General features: G+C 45.5%; 1 protein-coding gene across 11 annotated transcripts in view; it reads left to right on the top strand.

Moving 5' to 3' along the window:
- The window catches only part of LOC118373797 (TRAF2 and NCK-interacting protein kinase-like), a 131675-nt gene that overhangs the window by 61434 nt on the left and 47869 nt on the right, over positions 1-22372 (top strand). For 6 of the 11 annotated variants that reach the window (XM_052501635.1, XM_052501652.1, XM_052501634.1 and 3 more), the window contains exons 2-14: positions 3154-3219; positions 8749-8805; positions 9022-9147; positions 9223-9333; positions 14532-14622; positions 14758-14888; positions 14981-15035; positions 15171-15249; positions 15340-15515; positions 18482-18548; positions 18673-18871; positions 19026-19154; positions 20300-20386. In XM_052501635.1, coding sequence (XP_052357595.1) covers positions 3154-3219; positions 8749-8805; positions 9022-9147; positions 9223-9333; positions 14532-14622; positions 14758-14888; positions 14981-15035; positions 15171-15249; positions 15340-15515; positions 18482-18548; positions 18673-18871; positions 19026-19154; positions 20300-20386 — 1374 coding nt within the window. The remainder of the gene's footprint in view (positions 1-3153; positions 3220-8748; positions 8806-9021; positions 9148-9222; positions 9334-14531; positions 14623-14757; positions 14889-14980; positions 15036-15170; positions 15250-15339; positions 15516-18481; positions 18549-18672; positions 18872-19025; positions 19155-20299; positions 20387-22372) is intronic. The other 5 variants (XM_052501633.1, XM_052501663.1, XM_052501637.1 and 2 more) reach the window with 3 other exon arrangements.

Here is a 22372-nt window from a genome sequence, read left to right as displayed (position 1 = left end):
AGCATGTTGTTTGTGCAACAGTACCTTCTAAATCAAAGAAGATTATGCAAAGCATGAATATGTTACCTACATGAAGTACACTAAAATGTATGTGGACACCCCTTCAAATTAGTGGATTCTGCTATTTCGGCCACAAACTTTGCTGACAGGTGTATACAATTGAGCACACAGCCATGCAAACTCCATAGACAAACATTGGCAGTTGAATGGCCTTACTGAAGAGATCAATGATTTTCAACGTGGCACCGTCATAGGATGCCACTTTTCCAACAAGTCAGTTAGTCAAATTTCTTCTCTGCTGGAGCTGCCTGGTCTACTGTAAGCGCTGTAATTGTGAAGTGGAAACATCTAGCAGCAACAACGGCTCAGCCGCGAAGTGGTAGTCCACACAAGCTCACAGAACAGAACCACCGAGTGCTGAAGCGCATACCTCACTACCGAGTACCAAACTGCACCTGGAAGCAACGTCAACACAAGAACCGTTCGTCTGGAACTTCATGAAATGGTCTGGGGCTGTTTTTCATGGTTTGGGCCCCAATCTTAACACTACAGCATCCAATTACTTTTTAGACAATTCTGTGCCTCCAAATTTGTGGCAACAGTTTGGGGAAGGCCCTTTCCTGTTTCAGCATGACAAAGCCCCCATGCACAAAGCCAGGTCCATGCAGAAATTATTTGTTGAGATCGTTGTGGAAGAACTTAACTGGCCTGCACAGAACCCTGACCTCAACCCCATTGAACACCTTTGGGATGAATTGGAATGCGGACTGCAAGCCTAAAGGCCTTTTCGCCCAACATCAGTGCCTGACCTCACTGATGCTCTTGTGGCTGAATGGAAGCAATGTTCCAACATCTAGTGGAAAGCCTTCCCAGAAGAGTTGAGGCTGTTATAGCAGCAATGTTCCAACATCTAGTGGAAAGCCTTCCCAGGAGAGTGGAGGCTGTTATAGCAGCAATGTTCCAACATCTAGTGGAAAGCCTTCCCAGGAGAGTGGAGGCTGTTATAGCAGCAATGTTCCAACATCTAGTGGAAAGTCTTCCCAGAAGAGTGGAGGCTGTTATAGCAGCAAAAAGGGGACCAACTCCATATTAATGCCTATGTTTTTTAAATGACATGTTCGATGAGCAGGTGTCCACATACGTTTGGTCATGGAGTGTAGCTAAGAGAAAACATTCAATGTAGGTAAAGTTTATAGGGTCCCCTAGGAAACATTTATCAACACTTTGGTTCCTACCCTGTCACAATAACTTCTCTCTGGCATTTTAATTAATGCAACACTGTATTCAAAGTGCCCACTTATATACATTTTTAACCTATATTTAAATAGGCAAGTCAGTTAAGAACAAATTCTTATTTACAATGACGGCCTAGGAGCAGTGGGTTAACTGCCTTGTTCAGGGGCAGAACAACAGGTTTTTACCTTGTCAGCTTCGGGATTCGAACTAGCAACCTTTCGGTTACTGGCCCAACACTAGCCACTAGGCTACCTGCTGCCCCTAACTATAGAATTTGAATAATCATTCTATTTCCATGATTCCAACAGTTTTGCTGTCAAAATCGGAATTGCAACATTTGGTTAAAAATAAGGCCTAGATTGTTTATCCATATGGTGCAGCCCTAGGTGACAGGGTGGAAATGATGAAAATGCTGAAAATGGTTTTGGTTGAAGTCTAATTGAACAGCATGAAACAATCAGAATGGAGAAAGACTCATTGAAATCACATAGAATGGATGTGCCACCCTGGGATCACTCACTACTCATAAAGTACCTTAGGATCACTCACGACTCATAAAGTACCTTAGGATCACTCACGACTCATAAAGTACCTTAGGATCAGTCACTACCCATAAAGTACCTTAGGATCACTCACTACTCATAAAGTACCTTAGGATCACTCACTACTCATAAAGTACCTTAGGATCACTCACTACTCATAAAGTACCTTAGGATCACTCACTACCCATAAAGTACTTTAGGATCACTCACTACCCATAAAGCTAATGTAGAACTTTTATTATTCAAATACAGTCAAATAAAAAAACAAAACAACCTGATATGATATTTTGGCCATATAGCCCTGCACTACACACACACACACACACACACAGAGAGTGCTGAGGGGATCAATAAATGAGAGGGTCAATACATTCATCAACTTCGAGACACCATAACTTGAGTGGTATAGGACAAGAAAATTAGCACAATATTCATATTGATATTTACACAGACATACGCACACAAACCCATGACCCAATGCTTCCCTCTCTCTCTCTCGCACTCTCACTCACGTTAAAAGATATGGATGTGCGTGGTGGTGCTAGTTGAAGGGGAGAGTGTGTGGTGGGTCTCCGCCTGTCTCTAGAGCAGTGTTCTAGGTTTAAAAGTGCTTCTGGTCTCCGCCTGTCTCTAGAGCAGTGTTCCAGGTTTAAAAGTGCTTCTGGTCGACCTTGAATAAAAAATAACTTAGATTTTTTTGCAATTACCCTATGGAAGCATGTGGCTTATTTCAACTCCAGTATTCCCTACTCACTCACTCACTCACTCACACGTTCTATGGAGTCACAGTGTACCGCTATAGATCTCTGTCCTACTGTGTGTTTGCTCGTATACACTTGTGTGTGTAGAGGGGGATCAGACTCCAGAGGGTCTGAATTCTTGAGAAAATACTTTCAATGCTTGACTAACTGCTCTCTCTTTCTCCCCTCTCTCTATTTCTCTCCCTCTCTCCATTTATTTATTTCTCTCTCTCTCTCTTTCTCCCCTCTCTCTATTTCTCTCCCTCTCTCTCTCTCTTTCTCCCCTCTCTCTATTTCTCTCTCTCTCTCTCTCTCTCTCTCTCTCTCTCTCTCTCTTTCTCCCCTCTCTCTGTTTCTCTCCCTCTCTCCATTTATTTATTTCTCTCTCTCTCTCTCTTTCTCCCCTCTCTGTTTCTCTCCCTCTCTCCATTTATTTCTTGCTCTCTCTCTCTCTCTCTTTCTCCCCTCTCTCTGTTTCTCTCCCTCTCTCCATTTATTTCTCTCTCTCTCTCTCTCTCTCTCTCTCTCTCTCTCTCTCTCTCTATTTCTCTCTATTTCTCTCTCTCTCTCTATTTCTCTCTCTCTCTCTATTTCTCTCTCTATTTCTCTCTCCCTATTTCTATTTCTCTCTCCAGGACCCAGCTGGTATATTTGAACTAGTGGAGTTGGTGGGAAATGGAACCTACGGTCAGGTCTACAAGGTAAGACACACCCCTCACCACACACTCAACCTATCAGACAGGAGTGTGCCTGATGACTCCTCCCACATGAGCTCTGATCAACCAAAAACAGGCAGGTCAGCTCTGTCACCTTCCCTTGAACTGTAACGAGTTGCCAATGAGAGGAGAGAGTTGATGACTTTTATTTTGACATGTATTTTTTAAACTTCAGGGCACAGTCCAGAAACAGCCCCTAAACCCAGGCACTTGTCAGCTAGTATTTCATACCTATTCAATATACATTAAGGGTAAGCCAATTCCACAGTAACAGAATGACGCTGAGACTTCTATTCCTCACTTTAAAATGTATGCCAAACAAAACACATTGATTGCACAGTTAAACAAGCCATATGCAGAAAGACTACTTTGAATGATTTCCACAAAGTTTTACAAAAAAAACGAATTTACTCGAAGAACAGTGCAGATGTAAAGTTTGGTAACAGAACGATTGTAAAATCACCCTGAGCTTTTAATGTGACCAAGTTTTCCAAAAACGGTTAAATATCTACTCAGAATTAAGATCACAAGATTTTCGCAGAAAGAATGGGGTGTCGGCTACGACATGACACCTTGAGTTAGAAAAACATATAATTTGGTTACAGAACATCAGTAAGGGAAGTGGATTAACACTCTGTAAAATAATGACGCAGCGAATAACATCATGGGTCCCTGAACTGTACAGAAATGCATCATTATGTATGTCATCCTGACTAGCAACGGTAGACAAATGTAATATCCCTTTTTGCATGTTTGGGTATTATTCACACGCAAGGAATTTTTCTAATGAGCTTCACTGCAAAACATAGACTTACTTCTATGTTTCACAAGTGTGGGCATCACAGTATAGTTTAGTAAAGTACAGTAGAGTTCATTATAATACATTACATTGTACTATAGTGTACTGAACTATACTCTACTGACTTATACGGTACTCCAACTTTCTGTACTGTAAATCTACTGTACTCTTCTGTACTGTAAATCTACTGTACTCTTCTGTACTGTAAATCTACTGTACTCTTCTGTACTGTAAATCTACTGTACTCTTCTGTACTGTAAATCTACTGTACTCTTCTGTACTGGGGAGTGTGCTTTCCAAACTTGTGCCACGTTGAAAGTCACTGAGCTCTTCAGTAAGCCCATTCTACTGCCAATGTTTGTCTATGGAAATTGCATGGCTGTGTGCTCGATTGTCAGCAACCAGTGTGACTGAAATAGCCATATCCCCTCATTTGAAGGCGTGTCCACATACTTTTGTATATATAGTGTAGCTAGGTATGTAAGTTAGGCTAACCAACTAACAAGCCTATTGAAAACACCAGGGGTTGGAGTTAGGGGTTGTTTTTGGATAAGGCTCAGGTTCATGTGGTTGCAGTGAACTCTCTCTGCCAGTGACTTGACAGGGGACTGTACAGGGAGTCAGACAGCGATAGGTGGTTAGTGTGAAGATGTTGGCTTGTTTGTTTCCATGTTATCTAGCTTTTCACTAGAAGAGTGCTGTTTTGTAGGCCTCATAGCCCCTTCTATCTCGCTCTCTCTCTGAGTGGCGTGTGGGGTCTTGCCAGTAGGGAAGCAGGTAACTGTACTCAGGGGGGGTCAGGAATGCGAGGAATATATATACATACACACACACACACACAAAGTAGGAAGGATGTTTGTCTCTGTTTACCACTTCATTATCAGATTCATTCTCTTATCTATTTCTATATCTATGTTTCAAGTATTGTTTTATCTGTTCTACGCTGAGTGGACAAAACATTAGGAACACCCTCTCTTTCCATGACATATACTGACCAGGTGAAAGCTATGATCCCTCACCTGTTAAAAACACTTCAATAAGTGTAGATGAGGTGGAGGAAACGGATTAAAGAAAGATTTTAAAGCCTTGAAACATAGATTGTGTATGTGTTCCATTGAGGGTGAATGAGCAAGATGAAAGACGTGTCCCGTTGAACGGGGTAGTAGGTGCCAGGCGCACCGGTTTGTGTGTCAAACTGAAACGCTGCTGGTTTTTTTCACTCTCAACAGTTTCCCGTGTGGGTCGAGAATGGCCCACCATCCAAATGACATCCAGACAACTTGACACAACTGTGGGAAGCATTGGGGTCAACATGGGCCACACTTTAGACACCTTGTAGAATCAATATCCCAACCAATTGAGGCTGTTTTGAGGGTGAAAGGGGGTGCAACTAAATATTAGGAAGGTGTTCTTAATGTTTTGTAGACTCAGTGTATATTTCTATATTTATTGTTTTAACCCCTTACAATTGTGGGATTTAGCCTATATGGATAGGGTTAGATTCAAATGTTTCTTACAGAACAAATATGGAAAGTATAACCAAGGCTATCAGACTGAAGGTGAGGAGACAACCGTTTATCTGACACAATACTAGATCCAAACATCACACTGTTGAATTCACTGTACTTTTCACTGCATTTGTTGATAACAAAACCTGAAAATACCCAGAATACATTACATAAGACCCCAAAAGTGTACACGGGTTTGAGTGAGAGGTCTAACTGGGGTCTTCAAGTGGCCTCACACTTCTCCAACGTTTGCAAAGTTCCTGAGTAATTTCAATGCACTTTTATGACTCAAAGAAGAGTCTTAAACTATAAAAAAAATGTTGGAGTTCTCCTAGCTGTGCCGGTGAGGAACTAGAACGAGCACACTTTTTGGTTGTTTTGAACACAGTCCCGCATCTCTGCCATCACACAATTACTGTTGTGTTAAAAACGGTCCATTTTTAAAATCACAATCTGGGTCAGGTGGGCAGCATTCTCTTGCCAAAATAGCTGTCGAAATGATAACATACAATCTTAGTGTTAGGCTTTCACAAAGCAGTTCAGAGAAGCAGATGGTCATTTTGGTGCACATGGGGTGGAGTGATGAGGGCATTCAGATGGGTGATCCTCACCAAATGTTCTTCACAATACAACTAACAGGCTCATATGTTCAGGACAACCCAGGGTATAATGCCACGTCATCCGTTACTGTTCCATATCAAGCATAGCGATCAATAGCGTTGACACTGTATCAATAGCGTTGACACTGTATCAATAGCGTTGACACTGTATCAATAGCGTTGACACTGTATCAATAGCGTTGACACTGTATCAATAGCGTTGACACTGTATCAATAGCGTTGACACTGTATCAATAGCGTTGACACTGTATCAATAGCGTTGACACTGTATCAATAGCGTTGACACTGTATCAATAGCGTCGACACTGTATCAATAGCGTCGACACTGTATCAATAGCGTCGACACTGTATCAATAGCGTCGACACTGTATCAATAGCGTCGACACTGTATCAATAGCGTCGACACTGTATCAATAGCGTTGACACTGTATCAATAGCGTTGACACTGTATCAATAGCGTCGACACTGTATCAATAGCGTCGACACTGTATCAATAGCGTCGACACTGTATCAATAGCGTCGACACTGTATCAATAGCGTTGACACTGTATCAATAGCGTAAGGGAGACACAGAGCTCTGATGTCACGTACAGCTTGTTACTGTACAGCCACTACGTTCCAATTTAGGAGCTTATCAGTGTCCAAATGTGCCATTTTTCACCCCGTATACAGTTACGAGTGTGAAGGGCTTCTCAGGATATTACACCTGATCTTGTGTTGTCTTCCTGTGTGTAATATGCTTTCCGCATATCTGCCATTCCATTTCCGTTGAAGAGTGTGTTGTTTTCTGGCGTGCGTGTGCGTGCTCGCGACCTCGCTTCACTGGTGTTGTGTAAGGGAGAGTGAGTCTGTATGCCCAGAGCATTTAGGACAGTCAGCTACAGAACTGGACCAAGCAGAGTCCTGTCTGTCTGTCTGTCCGTCTGTCTGTCTGTCTGTCTGTGTCTGTCTGTCTGTTGGCCTGGTAGGGGAGAATGGAGTTGTGGGTCTTCAGCTGTCTCACAGCATGTCTGAACGAGATGAGAGAGTGAGGGGGAGGAGAGAGAGAGAGGAGGTGGTGGTGAGAGGGGGAGGTGAGAGAGAGGAGGTGGTGGTGAGAGGGGGAGGAGAGAGAGAGGAGGTGGTGGTGAGAGGGGGAGGTGAGAGAGAGCGAGAGAGAAGGGGGGCAGAGCGGGGAAAGGATAGAACAATCTGGTTCAGCTTCTCTGCCGGTCAAATACAGTCAGTGTGTCTGATGCAATACTGAGAAACATACTGTATTATCTGTGTGTGTTATAGCAGTGGTGTGTGAGTTCTTCCACTCTACACAGACACATGCTGACTCAATCCTCATCTTATGTTACATCTTGCTGTTTTGGGTATTATTTAACTTCCCTACTGTAGCTACCTCTGCTACACTATGTGTACAAAACATGAAGAACACATTCCTAATATTGAGTTGCACCTCCTTTTGCCCTCAGAACAGCCTCAATTCGTTGGGGTATGGACGCTACAAGGTGTTGAAAGCATTCCACAGGGACTCTGGCCCATGTTGACTCTAATGCTTCCCACAGATGTGGTCAATTCGGCTGGATGTCCTTTGTGTGGTGGACCATTCTTTATACACACAGGAAACTGTTGAGTGTGAAAAACCCAGCAGCATTGCAGTTCTTTACACACTCAAACCGGTGCACCTGGCACCTACTACCATACCCCGTTCAAAGGCACTTAAATGTTTTGTCTTGCCCGTTCAACCTCAGATTGTGTATGTGTGCCATTCAATGTCTCAATTGTCTCAAGGCTTAAAAATCATTGTTTAACCTTGTTTCTCCTCCCCTTCATCTACACTGATGTGTTGTTGATTTAACAAGTGACATCAATAAGGGATCATAGACTGACCAGGTGAATCCAGGGGAAGCTATGTCATGGAAATAGGTGTTCCTAATGTTTTGTCTACTCTGTGTACAGATGGAGCCTTGTCAGTGGGCATCAGCAGCAGTCCTGTGTGTGCTGGCCTGCTGTCAATCAGACATCTTGTTCAGGCTGAGAGCTGGGTGACAGTCTGGCTCTGGGACTAAAACACAAACCGGTTACATGATGGAACTGTTGGTAAAACTGCTTTATTTTAGATACTAATCTCTCTCTCTCCCCCTCTCCCCCGCTCTGTCTCTATCTCTCTCTCTATCTCTCTCTCTCTCTCCCCCTCTCTCCCCCTCTCTGTCTCTCTCTGTCTTTCTCTGTCTCTCTCTGTCTTTCTCTGTCTTTCTCTGTCTTTCTCTGTCTTTCTCTGTCTCTCTCTGTCTCTCTCTGTCTCTCTCTACCTCTCTCTCTCTCCCTCTCTCTCTGTCTCTCTGTGTCTCTCTCTCTCTACCTCTCTCTCTGTCTCTCTCTCTCTCTGTCTCTCTGTGTCTCTCTCTCTCTCTGTCTCTCTGTGTCTCTCTCTCTCTCTCTCTGTGTCTCTCTCTCTCTCTCTCTGTGTCTCTCTCTCTCTCTCTCTGTCTCTCTCTCTCTCTCTCTCTCTCTCTCTCTCTCTCTCTCTCTCTCTCTCTCTCTCTCTCTCTCTCTCTCTCTCTCTGTCTCTGTCTCTGTCTCTGTCTCTGTCTCTCAGGGTCGCCATGTCAAAACTGGCCAGCTTGCCGCTATCAAAGTTATGGACGTCACTGGCGTAAGTCACAGACACACACAAAACCGGAAAAACACAAAACTGCCATTCAGACTCATTTGAGAAATCCCAAATCCTGTCAACTGTGTTTGTGTACCACTCTAAGGGTGTGTGTGTCAAAGTTGTGGTGTGTGTGTGTGTGAAAAACACAAAACTGCCATTCAGTGTGTGTGTCCCAAATCCTGTGTGTGTTTGTGTGTGTGTGTGTGTGTGTTCCAGGATGAGGAAGAGGAGATTAAAGCAGAGATCAACATGTTGAAGAAGTACAGCCATCATCGGAACATTGCTACCTATTATGGTGCCTTCGTCAAGAAGAATCCTCCTGGCATCGACGACCAGCTATGGGTACGTATGCCTGTGTGAGTGAGTGCTGTTCAGTTTGGTGTGTGTTAATCCCACTCTCTCTCTCTGTCTCTGTAGTTGGTGATGGAGTTCTGTGGGGCAGGCTCGGTGACAGATCTGATTAAGAACACCAAGGGGAACTCTCTGAAGGAGGAGTGGACTGCCTACATCTGCCGAGAGATCCTCAGGGTAGAATTCAGTTAAATTCAAAGGGCTTTATTGGCATGGGAAACATGTTTTACGTTGCCAAAAGCAAGTGTAAAAGATAAGAAACAAACTTGAAATCAATAAAAAATGAACTGTAAATATTACACTCATGTTTCAAAGGAATAGAGACATTTCAAATGTCATATTCTGCATATATACAGTGTTGTAACGATGTGCAAATAGTTAAAGTACAAAAGGGAAAATAAATCAACATAAATCTGGGTTGTATTTACAATGGTGTTTGTTCTTCACTGGTTGCCCTTTTCTTGTGGCAACGGGTCACAAATCTTATTGCTGTGATGCACACTGGTATTTCACCCAGCAGATATGAGTTTATCAACATTGGATTTGTATTCTAACTATTTGTTGATCTGTGTAATCTGAGGGAAATATGTGTCTCTAATATGGTCATATATTTGTCAGGAGGTTAGGAAGTGCAGCTCAGTTTCCACCTCATTTTGTGGGCAGTGAGCACATAGCCTGTCTTCTCTTGAGAGCCAAGCCTGCCTACAGCGGTCTTTCTCAATAGCAAGGCTATGCTCACTGAGTCTGTATGTAACAGTATAACTTTAGACCGTCCCCTCGCCCATACCCTGGTGCATTTCTCAATAGCAAGGCTATGCTCACTGAGTCTGTATGTAACAGTATAACTTTAGACCGTCCCCTCGCCCATACCCTGGTGCCTTTCTCAACAGCAAGGCTATGCTTACTGAGTCTGTATGTAACGGATGTGAAACGGCTAGCTAGTTAGCGGTGGTGCTCTAAATAGCGTTTCAATCGGTGACGTCACCTGCTCTGAGACCTTGAAGTAGTGGTTCCCCTTGTTCTGCAAGGGCCGCGGCTTTTGTGGAGCGATGTGTAACGATGCTTTGTGGGTGACTGTTGTTGATGTGTGCCGAGGGTCCCTGATTCGCGCCCGGGTATGAGCGAGGGGATGGTCTAAAGTTATACTGTTACATGTACATACTGAAAGCTTTCCTTAATTTTGGGTCAGTCACAGTGGTCAGGTATTCTGCCATTGTGTACTCTCTGTTAAGGGCCAAATAGCATTCTAATTTGCTTAGTTTTTTGTTAATTCTTGTGTCAACTAATTCTCTTTTGGTTTTCTCATGATTTGGTTGGGTGTAATTGTGTTGCTGTCCTGGGGCTCTGTGGGGTCCGTTTGTGTTTGTGAATAGAGCCCCAGGGCCAACTTGGACTCTTCTCCACGTTCATCCCTCTATAGGTGATGGCTTTATCAAATCAATTTTTTTGGTCACATACACATATTTAGCAGGTGTTATTGCAGGTATAGCGAAATGCTTGTGTCCTAGCTCAACCAGTGCAGCAGTATGTAACTATTCACGACATTACACACTAATCTAAAATAATGGGAATAAGAAATATATTAATATTAGATTGAGCAATGTCAGAGTGGCATTGACTGAAATACAGTAGAATATAATACAGTATATACTTATGAGATGAGTAAAGCAGCATGTAAACATTGTGTTCCATTAATAAAGTGACTAGTGTTCCATTAGTAAAGTGACCAGTGTTCCATTATTAAAGTGACTAGTGTTCCATTATTAAAGTGACTAGTGTTCCATTATTAAAGTGACTAGTGTTCCATTATTAAAGTGGCCAGTGATTCCAAGTATATAGCAGCCTCTAAGGTGCAGGGTTACATAACTGGGTGGAAAACAGCTAGTGATGGCTATTTAACAGTCCGATGGCCTTGAAATAGAAGCTGTTTTTCAGTCTCTCAGTCCCAGCTTTGATGCACCTGTACTGACCTCGCCTTCTGGATGATAGCGGGGTGAACAGGCAGTGGCTCGGGTGGTTAATGTCCTTGATAATCTTTTTGACCTTTCTGTGACATCGGGTCCTGTAGGTGTCTTGGAGGGCAGGCAGTGTGCTCCCGATGGTGCGTTGGGCAGTTGCCGTACCAGGCGGTGATACAGCCTGACAGGATGCTCTCAATTGTGCATCTGTAAAAGTTTGAGTGTTGTGGTGACAGGCCAAATTTCTTCAGCCTCCTGAGGTTGAAGAGAAGCTTTTGCGCCTTCTTCACTACACTGTCTGTGTGGATGGACCAATTCAGTTTGTCCGTCTACGCCAAGGAACTCAAAGCTTTCCACCTTCTCCACTGCGGCCCTGTCTGTGGATAGGGGTGTGCTACCTCTGCTGTTTCCTGAAGTCCACTATCAGCTCCTTCATGTTCCTGGCACCGCTCTCCCAGGGACCTCACCTCCTCCCTGTAGGCTGTCTCCTCATTTTTGGTAATCAGACCTACTACTGTTGTGTCGTCTGCAAACTTGATGATTGAGTTGGAGGCGTGCATGGCCACGCAGTCATGGGTGAACAGGGAGTACAGGAGGGGGCTGAGCACGTATCCCTTGTGGTGCTCCAGTGTTGAGGATCAGCGGAGTGAAGGTGATGTTTCCTACCTTCACCACCTGGGGGCGGCCCCATCAGGAAGTCCAGGACCCAGTTGCACAAGGCGGGGTTCAGACCCAGGGCCCCGAGCTTAATGATGAGCTTGGAGGGTACTATGGTGTTGAATGCTGAGCTGTAGTCAATGAACAGCATTCTTACATAGGTATTCCTCTTGTCCTGATTGGGGCTCCCGAGTGGGGCAGCGGTCTGCATCTCAGTGCAAGAGGTGACACTACAGTCCCTGGTTCAAATCCAGGCTAAATCACATCTGGCCATGATTGTGAGTCCCATCGGGCGGTGCACAATTGGCTCAGCATCGTCCGGATTTGGCTGTGGTAGGCCGTCATTGTAAGGGGATACGATCTTTAACTAGCCTATCAAAGCACTTCATGATGACAGAAGTGAGTGCTACGGGGCGATAGTCATTTAGTTCAGTTGCCTTTGCTTTCTTGGGTACAGGAACAATGATAGATATCTTGAAGTGGGGACAGCAGACTGGGATAGGGAGAGATTGAATATGTCCGTAAACACTCCAGCCAGCTTGTGGAAGGTTTGGGAGGTTATGGTCCTTTTAGGTGTTTGTAGAATTTAACAGCTCTTTTCCTGATTTTGATCATTAGCGGGTATTGGCGTGGAGGATCGTTACAAAATATAACACTTACAAGAACTTGTGAATTCAATATAGGCTTTTAATACAAACATATCAGAAGCCTAGATGGTCCGCGGAACACACACTTTTCCAGAGCACTGGCTCTGTATTTATACACACACAACATATGAGTCCATGCAAATGAAGTTACTTCCCTCAGTCCATCTGCCACCATTATCTTTCAATCTGTGCTTCCTGCTTGTACACGCCCAATAACACCCATATCTGCTTTCAGTTAAGTTATAATGGTGACAGGACCTCTTCATGTCCCAAAAATAATACATGCCCATCTTATCCTATGGGCCCCTTATGTTTTAGCTTGGTGTGTTCTTTGGTATGTCTGTCCTTATTAGGACTAGTAGACTATGTGTCTCTTCTCTTCATGTCCTAAAAATATATGCCCTATGTCTATAGTCCATCCGTTGGTCATTTGGCTGACCCCCTCCTTTGTATGTCCCTCTGACCTTGGTATGTCCAGCTGTCCTATGCTCTCATGGCCTTACTTTGGTTTCCTGTTCTATACAATAGACAATGCATTTTACCAGAATGGCAAATGCACTCTAAGTGTATCTTCCTCTTGTGGTACAGTATTATATTTGTCCCTATATGTATAGCTTGCTCCCACAGTATCGGCCTAATTCTGCTCTAAATGCATTATTTGGTGTTTTACGTTGTACACAGAGGATATTTTTTGCAGAAATCTGCATGCAGAGTCTCAATTTGGCGTTTGTCCCATTTTGTGAATTCTTGGTTGGTGACCTCAGACCTCACAACCATAAAGGCCAATGGGTTCTATAACTGATTCAAGTATTTTTAGCCAGATCCTAATTGGGATGTCAAATTTCATGTTCCCTTTGATGGCATAGATTAAAAGTTCCTTCTTGCCTTGTCACCCTCTCACCTCTCATTCTCTAACTCCCCCACATCTAAAACTAATGCAATCAACATATTTGGAATGAAACCTGCTGACATTAAATAGTGATGACCTTTGAGGGCACTATGGTGTTGAACGCTGAGCTGTAGTCAAGGAATAGCCTTCTTGCATAGGTGTTCCTTTTGTCCAGGTGGGAAAGGGCAGTGTGGAGTAGAAATTGCATCATCTGTTGGGGCGGTATGCAAATTGGAGTGGGTCTAGGGTTTCTGGGATAATGGTGTTGATGTGAGCCATGAGTGCTACGGGTCGGTAGTCATTTAGGCAGGTTACCTTAGTGTTCTTTGGCACAGGGACCGTGGTGGTCTGTTTGAAACGTGTTGGTATTAGACTCAGCTAGGAACAGGTTGAAAATGGCAGTGAAGACACTTGTTGGTCAGCGCATGCTCGGAGTACACTTCCTGGTCGTCCGTCTGGCCCTGCGGCCTTGTGAATGTTGACCTGTTTAAAAGGTCTTACTCACATCGGCTACGGAGAGTGTGATCACACAGTCATCCAGAACAGCTGATGCTCTCATGCATGCCTCAGTGTTGCTTGCCTCGAATCAAGCATAGAAGTTATTTAGCTCGCCTGGTAGGCTTGTGTCACTGGGAAGCTCGCGGCTGTGCTTTCCTTTGTAGTCTGTAAAAGTTTGCAAGCCCTGCCACATCCGACAAGCGTCAGATCCGGTGTAGTATGATTCAATCTTAGTCCTGTATTGATGCTTTGCCTGTTTGATGGTTTGTTGGAGGGCAGGATTTCAGGATAAGCAGGATTTCTTATAAGCTTCAGGGTTAGAGTCCCGCTCCTTGAAAGCGGCAGCTCAGTGCGGATGTTGCCTGTAATCCATGGCTTTTGATTGGGGTATGTACGTACAGTCACTGTGGGGACAACGTCATCAATGCACTTTTCGATGAAGCCAGTGACTGATGTGGTGTACCATCGGAAGAATCCCAGAACATATTCCAGTCTGTGCCAGCAAAACTGTCATGTAGCTTAGCATCTGCTTCATCTGACCACTTTTTTATTGACTGAGTCACTGGTGCTTCCTGCTTTAGTTTTTGCTTGTGAGTAGGAATCGGGATGATAGAATTATGGTCAGATTTGCCAAATGGAGGGAGAGCCTTGTACGCGTTTCTGTGTGTGGAGTGTGCCTTATAATAACCAACAGTTATCTCTCGCTCTCTCGCTCTCTCTCTCTAGGGTCTGACCCATCTCCACCAACACAAGGTCATCCACAGAGACATCAAGGGTCAGAACGTCCTGCTGACAGAGAACGCAGAGGTCAAACTGGGTGAGACACCCAGACAAACAGGAAAACAGACAGACTGGCGGACGGACAGATCAAAATGTTTCACGTGTGTGTGTGTGTGTGTGTGTGTGTGTGTGTGTGTGTGTGTGTGTGTGTGTGTGTGTGTGTGTGTTCCAGTGGACTTTGGAGTGAGTGCCCAGTTGGACCGTACGGTGGGGAGGAGGAACACGTTTATAGGGACGCCATATTGGATGGCTCCTGAAGTCATCGCCTGCGACGAGAACCCTGAGGCCACCTACGACTTCAAGGTACCACAGTAGGCTGTGTGTATGTCTGTTTGTGGGTTTAGTGTATTTTCCCTGGTCATCTCAATCCCTCCTAACTCCTCTGTGTCTTTCAGAGTGACCTGTGGTCTCTGGGTATTACGGCTATAGAGATGGCAGAAGGAGCACCGCGTAAGTACCAGTGCCTACCACAACACAACGTAGGCTGGCACAACAGTGAATACTGTGGCATAAGACACTATCAGACGTCGTGTGCATTGGTTGGAGGCATCATGGTTTGTTAACCCTTTCTCTCCCTCTCTACAGCACTGTGTGACATGCACCCAATGAGAGCTCTCTTCCTCATCCCCAGAAACCCCGCCCCCAGACTCAAGTCTAAGAAGTGGTGAGTTATCACACACACACACACACACACACACACACACACACACACACACACACTCACACTCACTGTGTTGTCTCTGTGTGTGTTCAGGTCTAAGAAGTTTCAGTCGTTCATTGAGAGCTGCTTGGTGAAGAGTCATGGTCAGAGACCCAGCACAGAGCAGCTGTTGAAGCACCCCTTCATCAGAGAGCTGCCTAACGAACGACAGGTCCGCATCCAACTGAAGGACCATATCGACAGAACCAAGAAGAAACGTGGAGAGAGGGGTGAGACTGACCGCAACAGACACACACACACACACACACACCCCTGCATCCAGCTGAAGAAAAGTCGGCCAAAAGAAAACAAGAAGGTTCAGATCCAACTGTGTGTGTGTGTGTAACTGGTTGATGTGTGTGTGTAACTGGTTGATGTGTGTGTGTAACTGGTTGATGTGTGTGTGTCACTGGTTGATGTGTGTGTGTAACTGGTTGATGTGTGTGTGTAACTGGTTGATGTGTGTGTGTAACTGGTTGATGTGTGTGTGTGTAACTGGTTGATGTGTGTGTGTGTAACTGGTTGATGTGTGTGTGTGTAACTGGTTGATGTGTGTGTGTGTAACTGGTTGATGTGTGTGTGTGTAACTGGTTGATTTACATTTTACATTTAAGTCATTTAGCAGACGCTCTTATCCAGAGCGACTTACAAATTGGTGCATTCACCTTATGACATCCAGTGGAACAGCCACTTTATAATAGTGCATCTAAATCTTTTAGGGGGGTGAGAAGGATTACTTATCCTATCCTAGGTATTCCTTAAAGAGGTGGGGTTTCGGGTGTCTCCGGAAGGTGGTGATTGACTCCGCTGTCCTGGCGTCGTGAGGGAGTTTGTTCCACCATTGGGGGGCCAGAGCAGCGAACAGTTTTGACTGGGCTGAGCGGGAACTGTACTTCCTCAGTGGTAGGGAGGCGAGCAGGCCAGAGGTGGATGAACGCAGTGCCCTTGTTTGGGTGTAGGGCCTGATCAGAGCCTGGAGGTACTGAGGTGCCGTTCCCCTCACAGCTCCGTAGGCAAGCACCATGGTCTTGTAGCGGATGCGAGCTTCAACTGGAAGCCAGTGGAGAGAGCGGAGGAGCGGGGTGACGTGAGAGAACTTGGGAAGGTTGAACACAGGCAGGGAGCCCAGCCAACAGCGAGTTGCAGTAATCCAGACGGGAGATGACAAGTGCCTGGATTAGGACCTGCGCCGCTTCCTGTGTGAGGCAGGGTCGTACTCTGCGGATGTTGTAGAGCATGAACCTACAGGAACGGGCCACCGCCTTGATGTTAGTTGAGAACGACAGGGTGTTGTCCAGGATCACGCCAAGGTTCTTAGCGCTCTGGGAGGAGGACACAATGGAGTTGTCAACCGTGATGGCGAGATCATGGAACGGGCAGTCCTTCCCCGGGAGGAAGAGCAGCTCCGTCTTGCCGAGGTTCAGCTTGAGGTGGTGATCCGTCATCCACACTGATATGTCTGCCAGACATGCAGAGATGCGATTCGCCACCTGGTCATCAGAAGGGGGAAAGGAAAAGATTAATTGTGTGTCGTCTGCATAGCAATGATAGGAGAGACCATGTGAGGTTATGACAGAGCCAAGTGACTTGGTGTATAGCGAGAATAGGAGAGGGCCTAGAACAGAGCCCTGGGGGACACCAGTGGTGAGAGCGCGTGGTGAGGAGACAGATTCTCGCCACGCCACCTGGTAGGAGCGACCTGTCAGGTAGGACGCAATCCAAGCGTGGGCCGCGCCGGAGATGCCCAACTCGGAGAGGGTGGAGAGGAGGATCTGATGGTTCACAGTATCGAAGGCAGCCGATAGCTCTAGAAGGATGAGAGAAGAGGAGAGAGAGTTAGCTTTAGCAGTGCGGAGCGCCTCCGTGATACAGAGAAGAGCAGTCTCAGTTGAATGACTAGTCTTGAAACCTGACTGATTTGGATCAAGAAGGTCATTCTGAGAGAGATAGCGGGAGAGCTGGCCAAGGACGGCACGTTCAAGAGTTTTGGAGAGAAAAGAAAGAAGGGATACTGGTCTGTAGTTGTTGACATCGGAGGGATCGAGTGTAGGTTTTTTCAGAAGGGGTGCAACTCTCGCTCTCTTGAAGACAGAAGGGACGTAGCCAGCGGTCAGGGATGAGTTGATGAGCGAGGTGAGGTTGATGTGTGTGTGTAACTGGTTGATGTGTGTGTGTAACTGGTTGATGTGTGTGTGTAACTGGTTGATGTGTGTGTGTATCTGGTTGATGTGTGTGTGTGTAACTGGTTGATGTGTGTGTGTGTAACTGGTTGATGTGTGTGTGTGTAACTGGTTGATGTGTGTGTGTGTAACTGGTTGATGTGTGTGTGTAACTGGTTGATGTGTGTGTGTGTAACTGGTTGATGTGTGTGTGTGTAACTGATTGATGTGTGTGTCTAACTGGTTGATGTGTGTGTGTGTAACTGGTTGATGTGTGTGTGTGTAACTGGTTGATGTGTGTGTGTGTGTAACTGGTTGTAACTGGTTGATGTGTGTGTGTGTGTAACTGGTTGATGTGTGTGTGTGTGTAACTGGTTGATGTGTGTGTGTGTGTGTGTGTAACTGGTTGATGTGTGTGTGTGTGTGTGTGTAACTGGTTGATGTGTGTGTGTGTGTGTGTGTGTGTAACTGGTTGATGTGTGTGTGGTTGATGTGTGTGTGTGTAACTGGTTGATGTGTGTGTGTGTAACTGGTTGATGTGTGTGTGTGTAACTGGTTGATGTGTGTGTGTGTAACTGGTTGATGTGTGTGTGTGTAACTGGTTGACTGGTTGTGTGTGTGTGTAACTGGTTGATGTGTGTGTGTGTGGTGTGTGTGTGTGTGTGTGTGTGTGTGTGTGTGTGTGTGTGTGTGTGTGTGTGTGTGTGTAACTGGTGTGTGTGTGTGTGTGTAACTGGTTGATGTGTGTGTGTGTGTGTAACTGGTTGATGTGTGTGTGTGTGTGTAACTGGTTGATGTGTGTAACTGGTTGATGTGTGTGTGTGTAACTGGTTGATGTGTGTGTGTGTGTGTGTGTAACTGGTTGATGTGTGTGTGTGTGTGTGTGTAACTGGTTGATGTGTGTGTGTGTAACTGGTTGGTGTGTTTGTAACTGGTTGGTGTGTGTGTAACTGGTTGGTGTGTGTGTGTGTTTAACTGGTTGATGTGTGTGTAACTGGTTGATGTGTGTGTAACTGGTTGATGTGTGTGTGCTGCAGATGAAACAGAGTATGAGTACAGTGGCAGTGAGGAAGAGGAGGAGGAACGGGACATGGGGGAGCCAAGGTAGGGTGTGTGTGCTTGTGTACACTATTGTTTGCGTGTGTTTTTGCCTCCAAATGTGTAGGAGAGAGATTTCCACTCATAAACCCTCCCTCTCCTATCTCTCCTCTGATTGGTCCTTGTCCAGCTCCATCATCAACGTCCCTGGAGAGTCGACGTTAAGGCGGGACTTCCTGCGGCTGCAGCTGGCCAATAAGGAGCGTTCTGAGGCTCTGCGGAGGCAGCAGTTGGAGCAACAGCAGAACGAGGAACACAAACGTCTCCTGTTGGCAGAGCGACAGAAACGCATAGAGGAGCAGAAAGAGCAGAGGAGGAGACTGGAGGAGGTAGACGGCATGCTTTTCACTCCATCATGCCCACCTGAACACAACTTTTCTGCTTCAGATGGTTTCTGTTCACATTGCATTTTCCAGCACGGCTCAATGACATATCTGGTGATGGCTATGACGCTCTCTCTCCCTCACACTCTTTGTCTAACAGCAACAGCGTAGGGAGCGTGAGATGAGGAAGCAACAGGAGAGAGAACAGAGGAGACGCTATGAAGAGATGGAACAACTACGGAGAGATGAGGAGAGGAGGCACGCAGAGAGAGAACAGGTACACACACAGGTAACTCTCAGGTGCGCACACACCCACACACTTATCTCTCTCACTCTTTTACACACACTAACTCATTGACCAGGAATCACCCCAGTCTGCCACAGACCAGACATAGACTGACATTTAGGTTTATGTCCCAGGGCAGGAATAGTTAGGGTCTGGGGCCTGGATGACTCTGCTTCATGAATGCTTCCCTTTCACTCTGATGTGTAACACTCACTCTCTAATAAAACGTGTTTTTCTCTCTTACCCACTTGATTCAATATTAAGTACCTTGGGGTGGTTCTATACATCAAGTCTCTTTTCTTGGTTATGCCTTTTTCTTTGACTGACTCTGTTTATCACTGCGCTCTCTTTCCTCCCTTATCCCTTCCTCTCTCTTTCCTCCCTTATCCCTTCCTCTCTCTTTCCTCCCTTATCCCTTCCTCTCTCTTTCCTCCCTTATCCCTTCCTCTCTCTTTCCTCCCTTATCCCTTCCTCTCTCCACCTCCTATCATGTCACTCCATCTCGCTTCTATTTTGGTTTTAATCCGTACTTTGGTTTCTTTCTCAAAAAATATTTCCCTTAATCTGTCCTTGTACTCTCTCTCTCACCCCCTTATCATCCCCTTTCTCCTCCTCCTCACCCCCTTTCTCCTCCTCAACCCCTTTCTTCTCCTCCTCACCCCATTTCTCCTCCTCAACCCCTTTCTCCTCCTCCTCACCCCCTTTCTCCTCCTCAACCCCTTTCTTCTCCTCCTCACCCCATTTCTCCTCCTCAACCCCTTTCTTCTCCTCCTCACCCCCTTTCTCCTCCTCCTCCTCCTCCTCCTCAACCCCTTTCTTCTCCTCCTCACCCCCTTTCTCCTCCTCCTCCTCCTCACCCCCTTTCTCCTCCTCCTCCTCACCCCCTTTCTTCTCCTCCTTACCCCCCTTCTCCTCCTCCTCTTCACCCCCTTTCTTCTCCTCATCACCCCCTTTCTCCTCTTCCTCATCACATCCTTCTCATCACCCCCTTTCACCTCCTCAACTCCTTTCACCCCATTTCTCCTCCTCAACCCCTTTCTCCTCCTCGTCACCTCCTTTCTGTCTCCATTGACTGCTCTGATCACTCACCTGGCTGCTCTGGGCTCTGATTGGCTGATCTCCTGGCTGTCTGGCCTGTGATTGGGTAGGAGTATATCCGTAGGCAGCTGGAGGAGGAGCAAAGACAGCTGGAGATTCTACAGCAACAACTACTCCAGGAGCAGGCTCTATTGATGGTAACCTCTCACCCTTGACCTCTCACCCCCGAGTCCTCAGCCTATCACCTATCCACAACAACCCCTTATCTCTCTTGTTGCACAAGCATATACACTATATATACAAAAGTATGTGGACACGCCTTCAAATGAGTGGATTCGTCTATTTCAGCCACATCCATTGCTGACAGGCGTAAATACAGTTGAAGTCGGAAGTTTACATACACCTTAGCCAAATACATTTAAACTCAGTTTTTCACAATTCCTGATATTTAATCCTAGTCAAAATTCCCTGTCTTTGGTCAGTTAAGATCACCACTTTATTTTAAGAATGTAAAATGTTGGAATAATAGTAGAGAGAATGATTTATTTAAGCTTTTATTTATTTCATCACATTCCCAGTGGGTCAGAAGTTTACATACTCAATTAGTATTTGGTAGCATTGACTTTAAATTGTTTAACTTGGGTCAAACATTTAGGGTAGCCTTCCACAAGCTTCCCACAATAAGTTGGGTGAATTTTGGCCCATTACTCCTGACAGAGCTGGTGTAACTGAGTCAGGTTTGTAGGCCTCCTTGCTCGCATACGCTTTTCAGTTCTGCCCACACATTTTCTATAGGATTGAGGTCAGGGCTTTGTGATGGCCACTCCAATACCTTGACTTTGTTGTCCTTAAGCCATTTTGCCACAACTTTGGAAGTGTGCTTTGGGTCATTGTCCATTTGGAAGACCCATTTGCAACCAAGCTTTAACTTCCTGACTGATGTCTTGAGATATTGCTTCAATATATCCACATAATTTTCATACCTCATGATTCCATCTATTTTGTGAAGTGTACCAGTCCCTCCTGCAGCAAAGCACCCCCACAACATGATGCTGCCACCCCTGTGCTTCACAGTTGGGATGGTGTTCTTCAGCTTGCAACCATCCTCCTTTTTCCTCTAAACATAACGATGGTCATTATGACCAACCAGTTCTATTTTTGTTTCATCAGACCAGAGGACATTTCTCCAAAAAGTACGATCTTTGTCCCCATGTGCAGTTGCAAACCGTAGTCAGGCTTTTTTTTATGGCGGTTTTGGAGCAGTGGCTTCTTCCTTGCTGAACGGCCTTTTAGGTTATGTCGATATAGGACTCGTTTTACTGTGGATATAGATACTTTTGTACCTGTTTCCTCCAGCATCTTCAAAAGGTCCTTTGCTGTTGTTCTGGGATTGATTTGCACTTTTCGCACCAAAGTATGTTCATCTCTAGGAGACGGAACGTGTCTCCTTCCTGAGCGGTATGACGGCTGCGTGGTCCCATGGTGTTTATACTTGCGTACTATTGTTTGTACAGATGAAAGTGGTACCTTCAGGTGTTTGGAAATTGCTCCCAAGGATGAACCAGACTTGTGGAGGTCTCCAGTTTTTTTCTGAAGGCTTGGCTGATTTATTTAGATTTTCCCATGATGTCAAGCAAAGAGCCCCTTAGTTCCAGTGATTTTAACACTACAGCATACAAAGACATTCTGGATGATTCTGTGCTTCCAACTTTGTGGTAACAGTTTGGGAAAGGCCCTTTCCTGTTTCAGCATGACAATGCCCCTGTGCACAAAGCGAGGTCCATACAGTAATGGTTTGTAGAAGAACTTGACTGGCCTACGCAGAGCCCTGACTTCAACCCCATCGAACACCTTTGGGATGAATTGGAACGCTGACTGCAAGCTAGACCTAATCACCCAACATCAGTGCCCGACCTCACTGATGCTCTTGTAGCTGAATGGAAGCAATGTTCCAACATCTAGTGGAAAGCCTTCCCAGGAGAGTGGAGGCTGTTATATCAAATCAAAATCAAATCAAATGTATTTATATAGCCCTTCGTACATCATATAGCCCTTCGATATCTCAAAGTGCTGTACAGAAATCCAGCCTAAAACCCCAAACAGCAAGCAATGCAGGTGTAGAAGCACGGTGGCTAGGAAAAACTCCCTAGAAAGGCCAAAACCTAGGAAGAAACCTAGAGAGG

The sequence above is a fragment of the Oncorhynchus keta genome, chromosome 4, assembly GCF_023373465.1.
Source record: "Oncorhynchus keta strain PuntledgeMale-10-30-2019 chromosome 4, Oket_V2, whole genome shotgun sequence".
NCBI lineage: Eukaryota > Metazoa > Chordata > Actinopteri > Salmoniformes > Salmonidae > Oncorhynchus > Oncorhynchus keta.
This window is presented reverse-complemented; position numbering and strand designations above follow the sequence as displayed.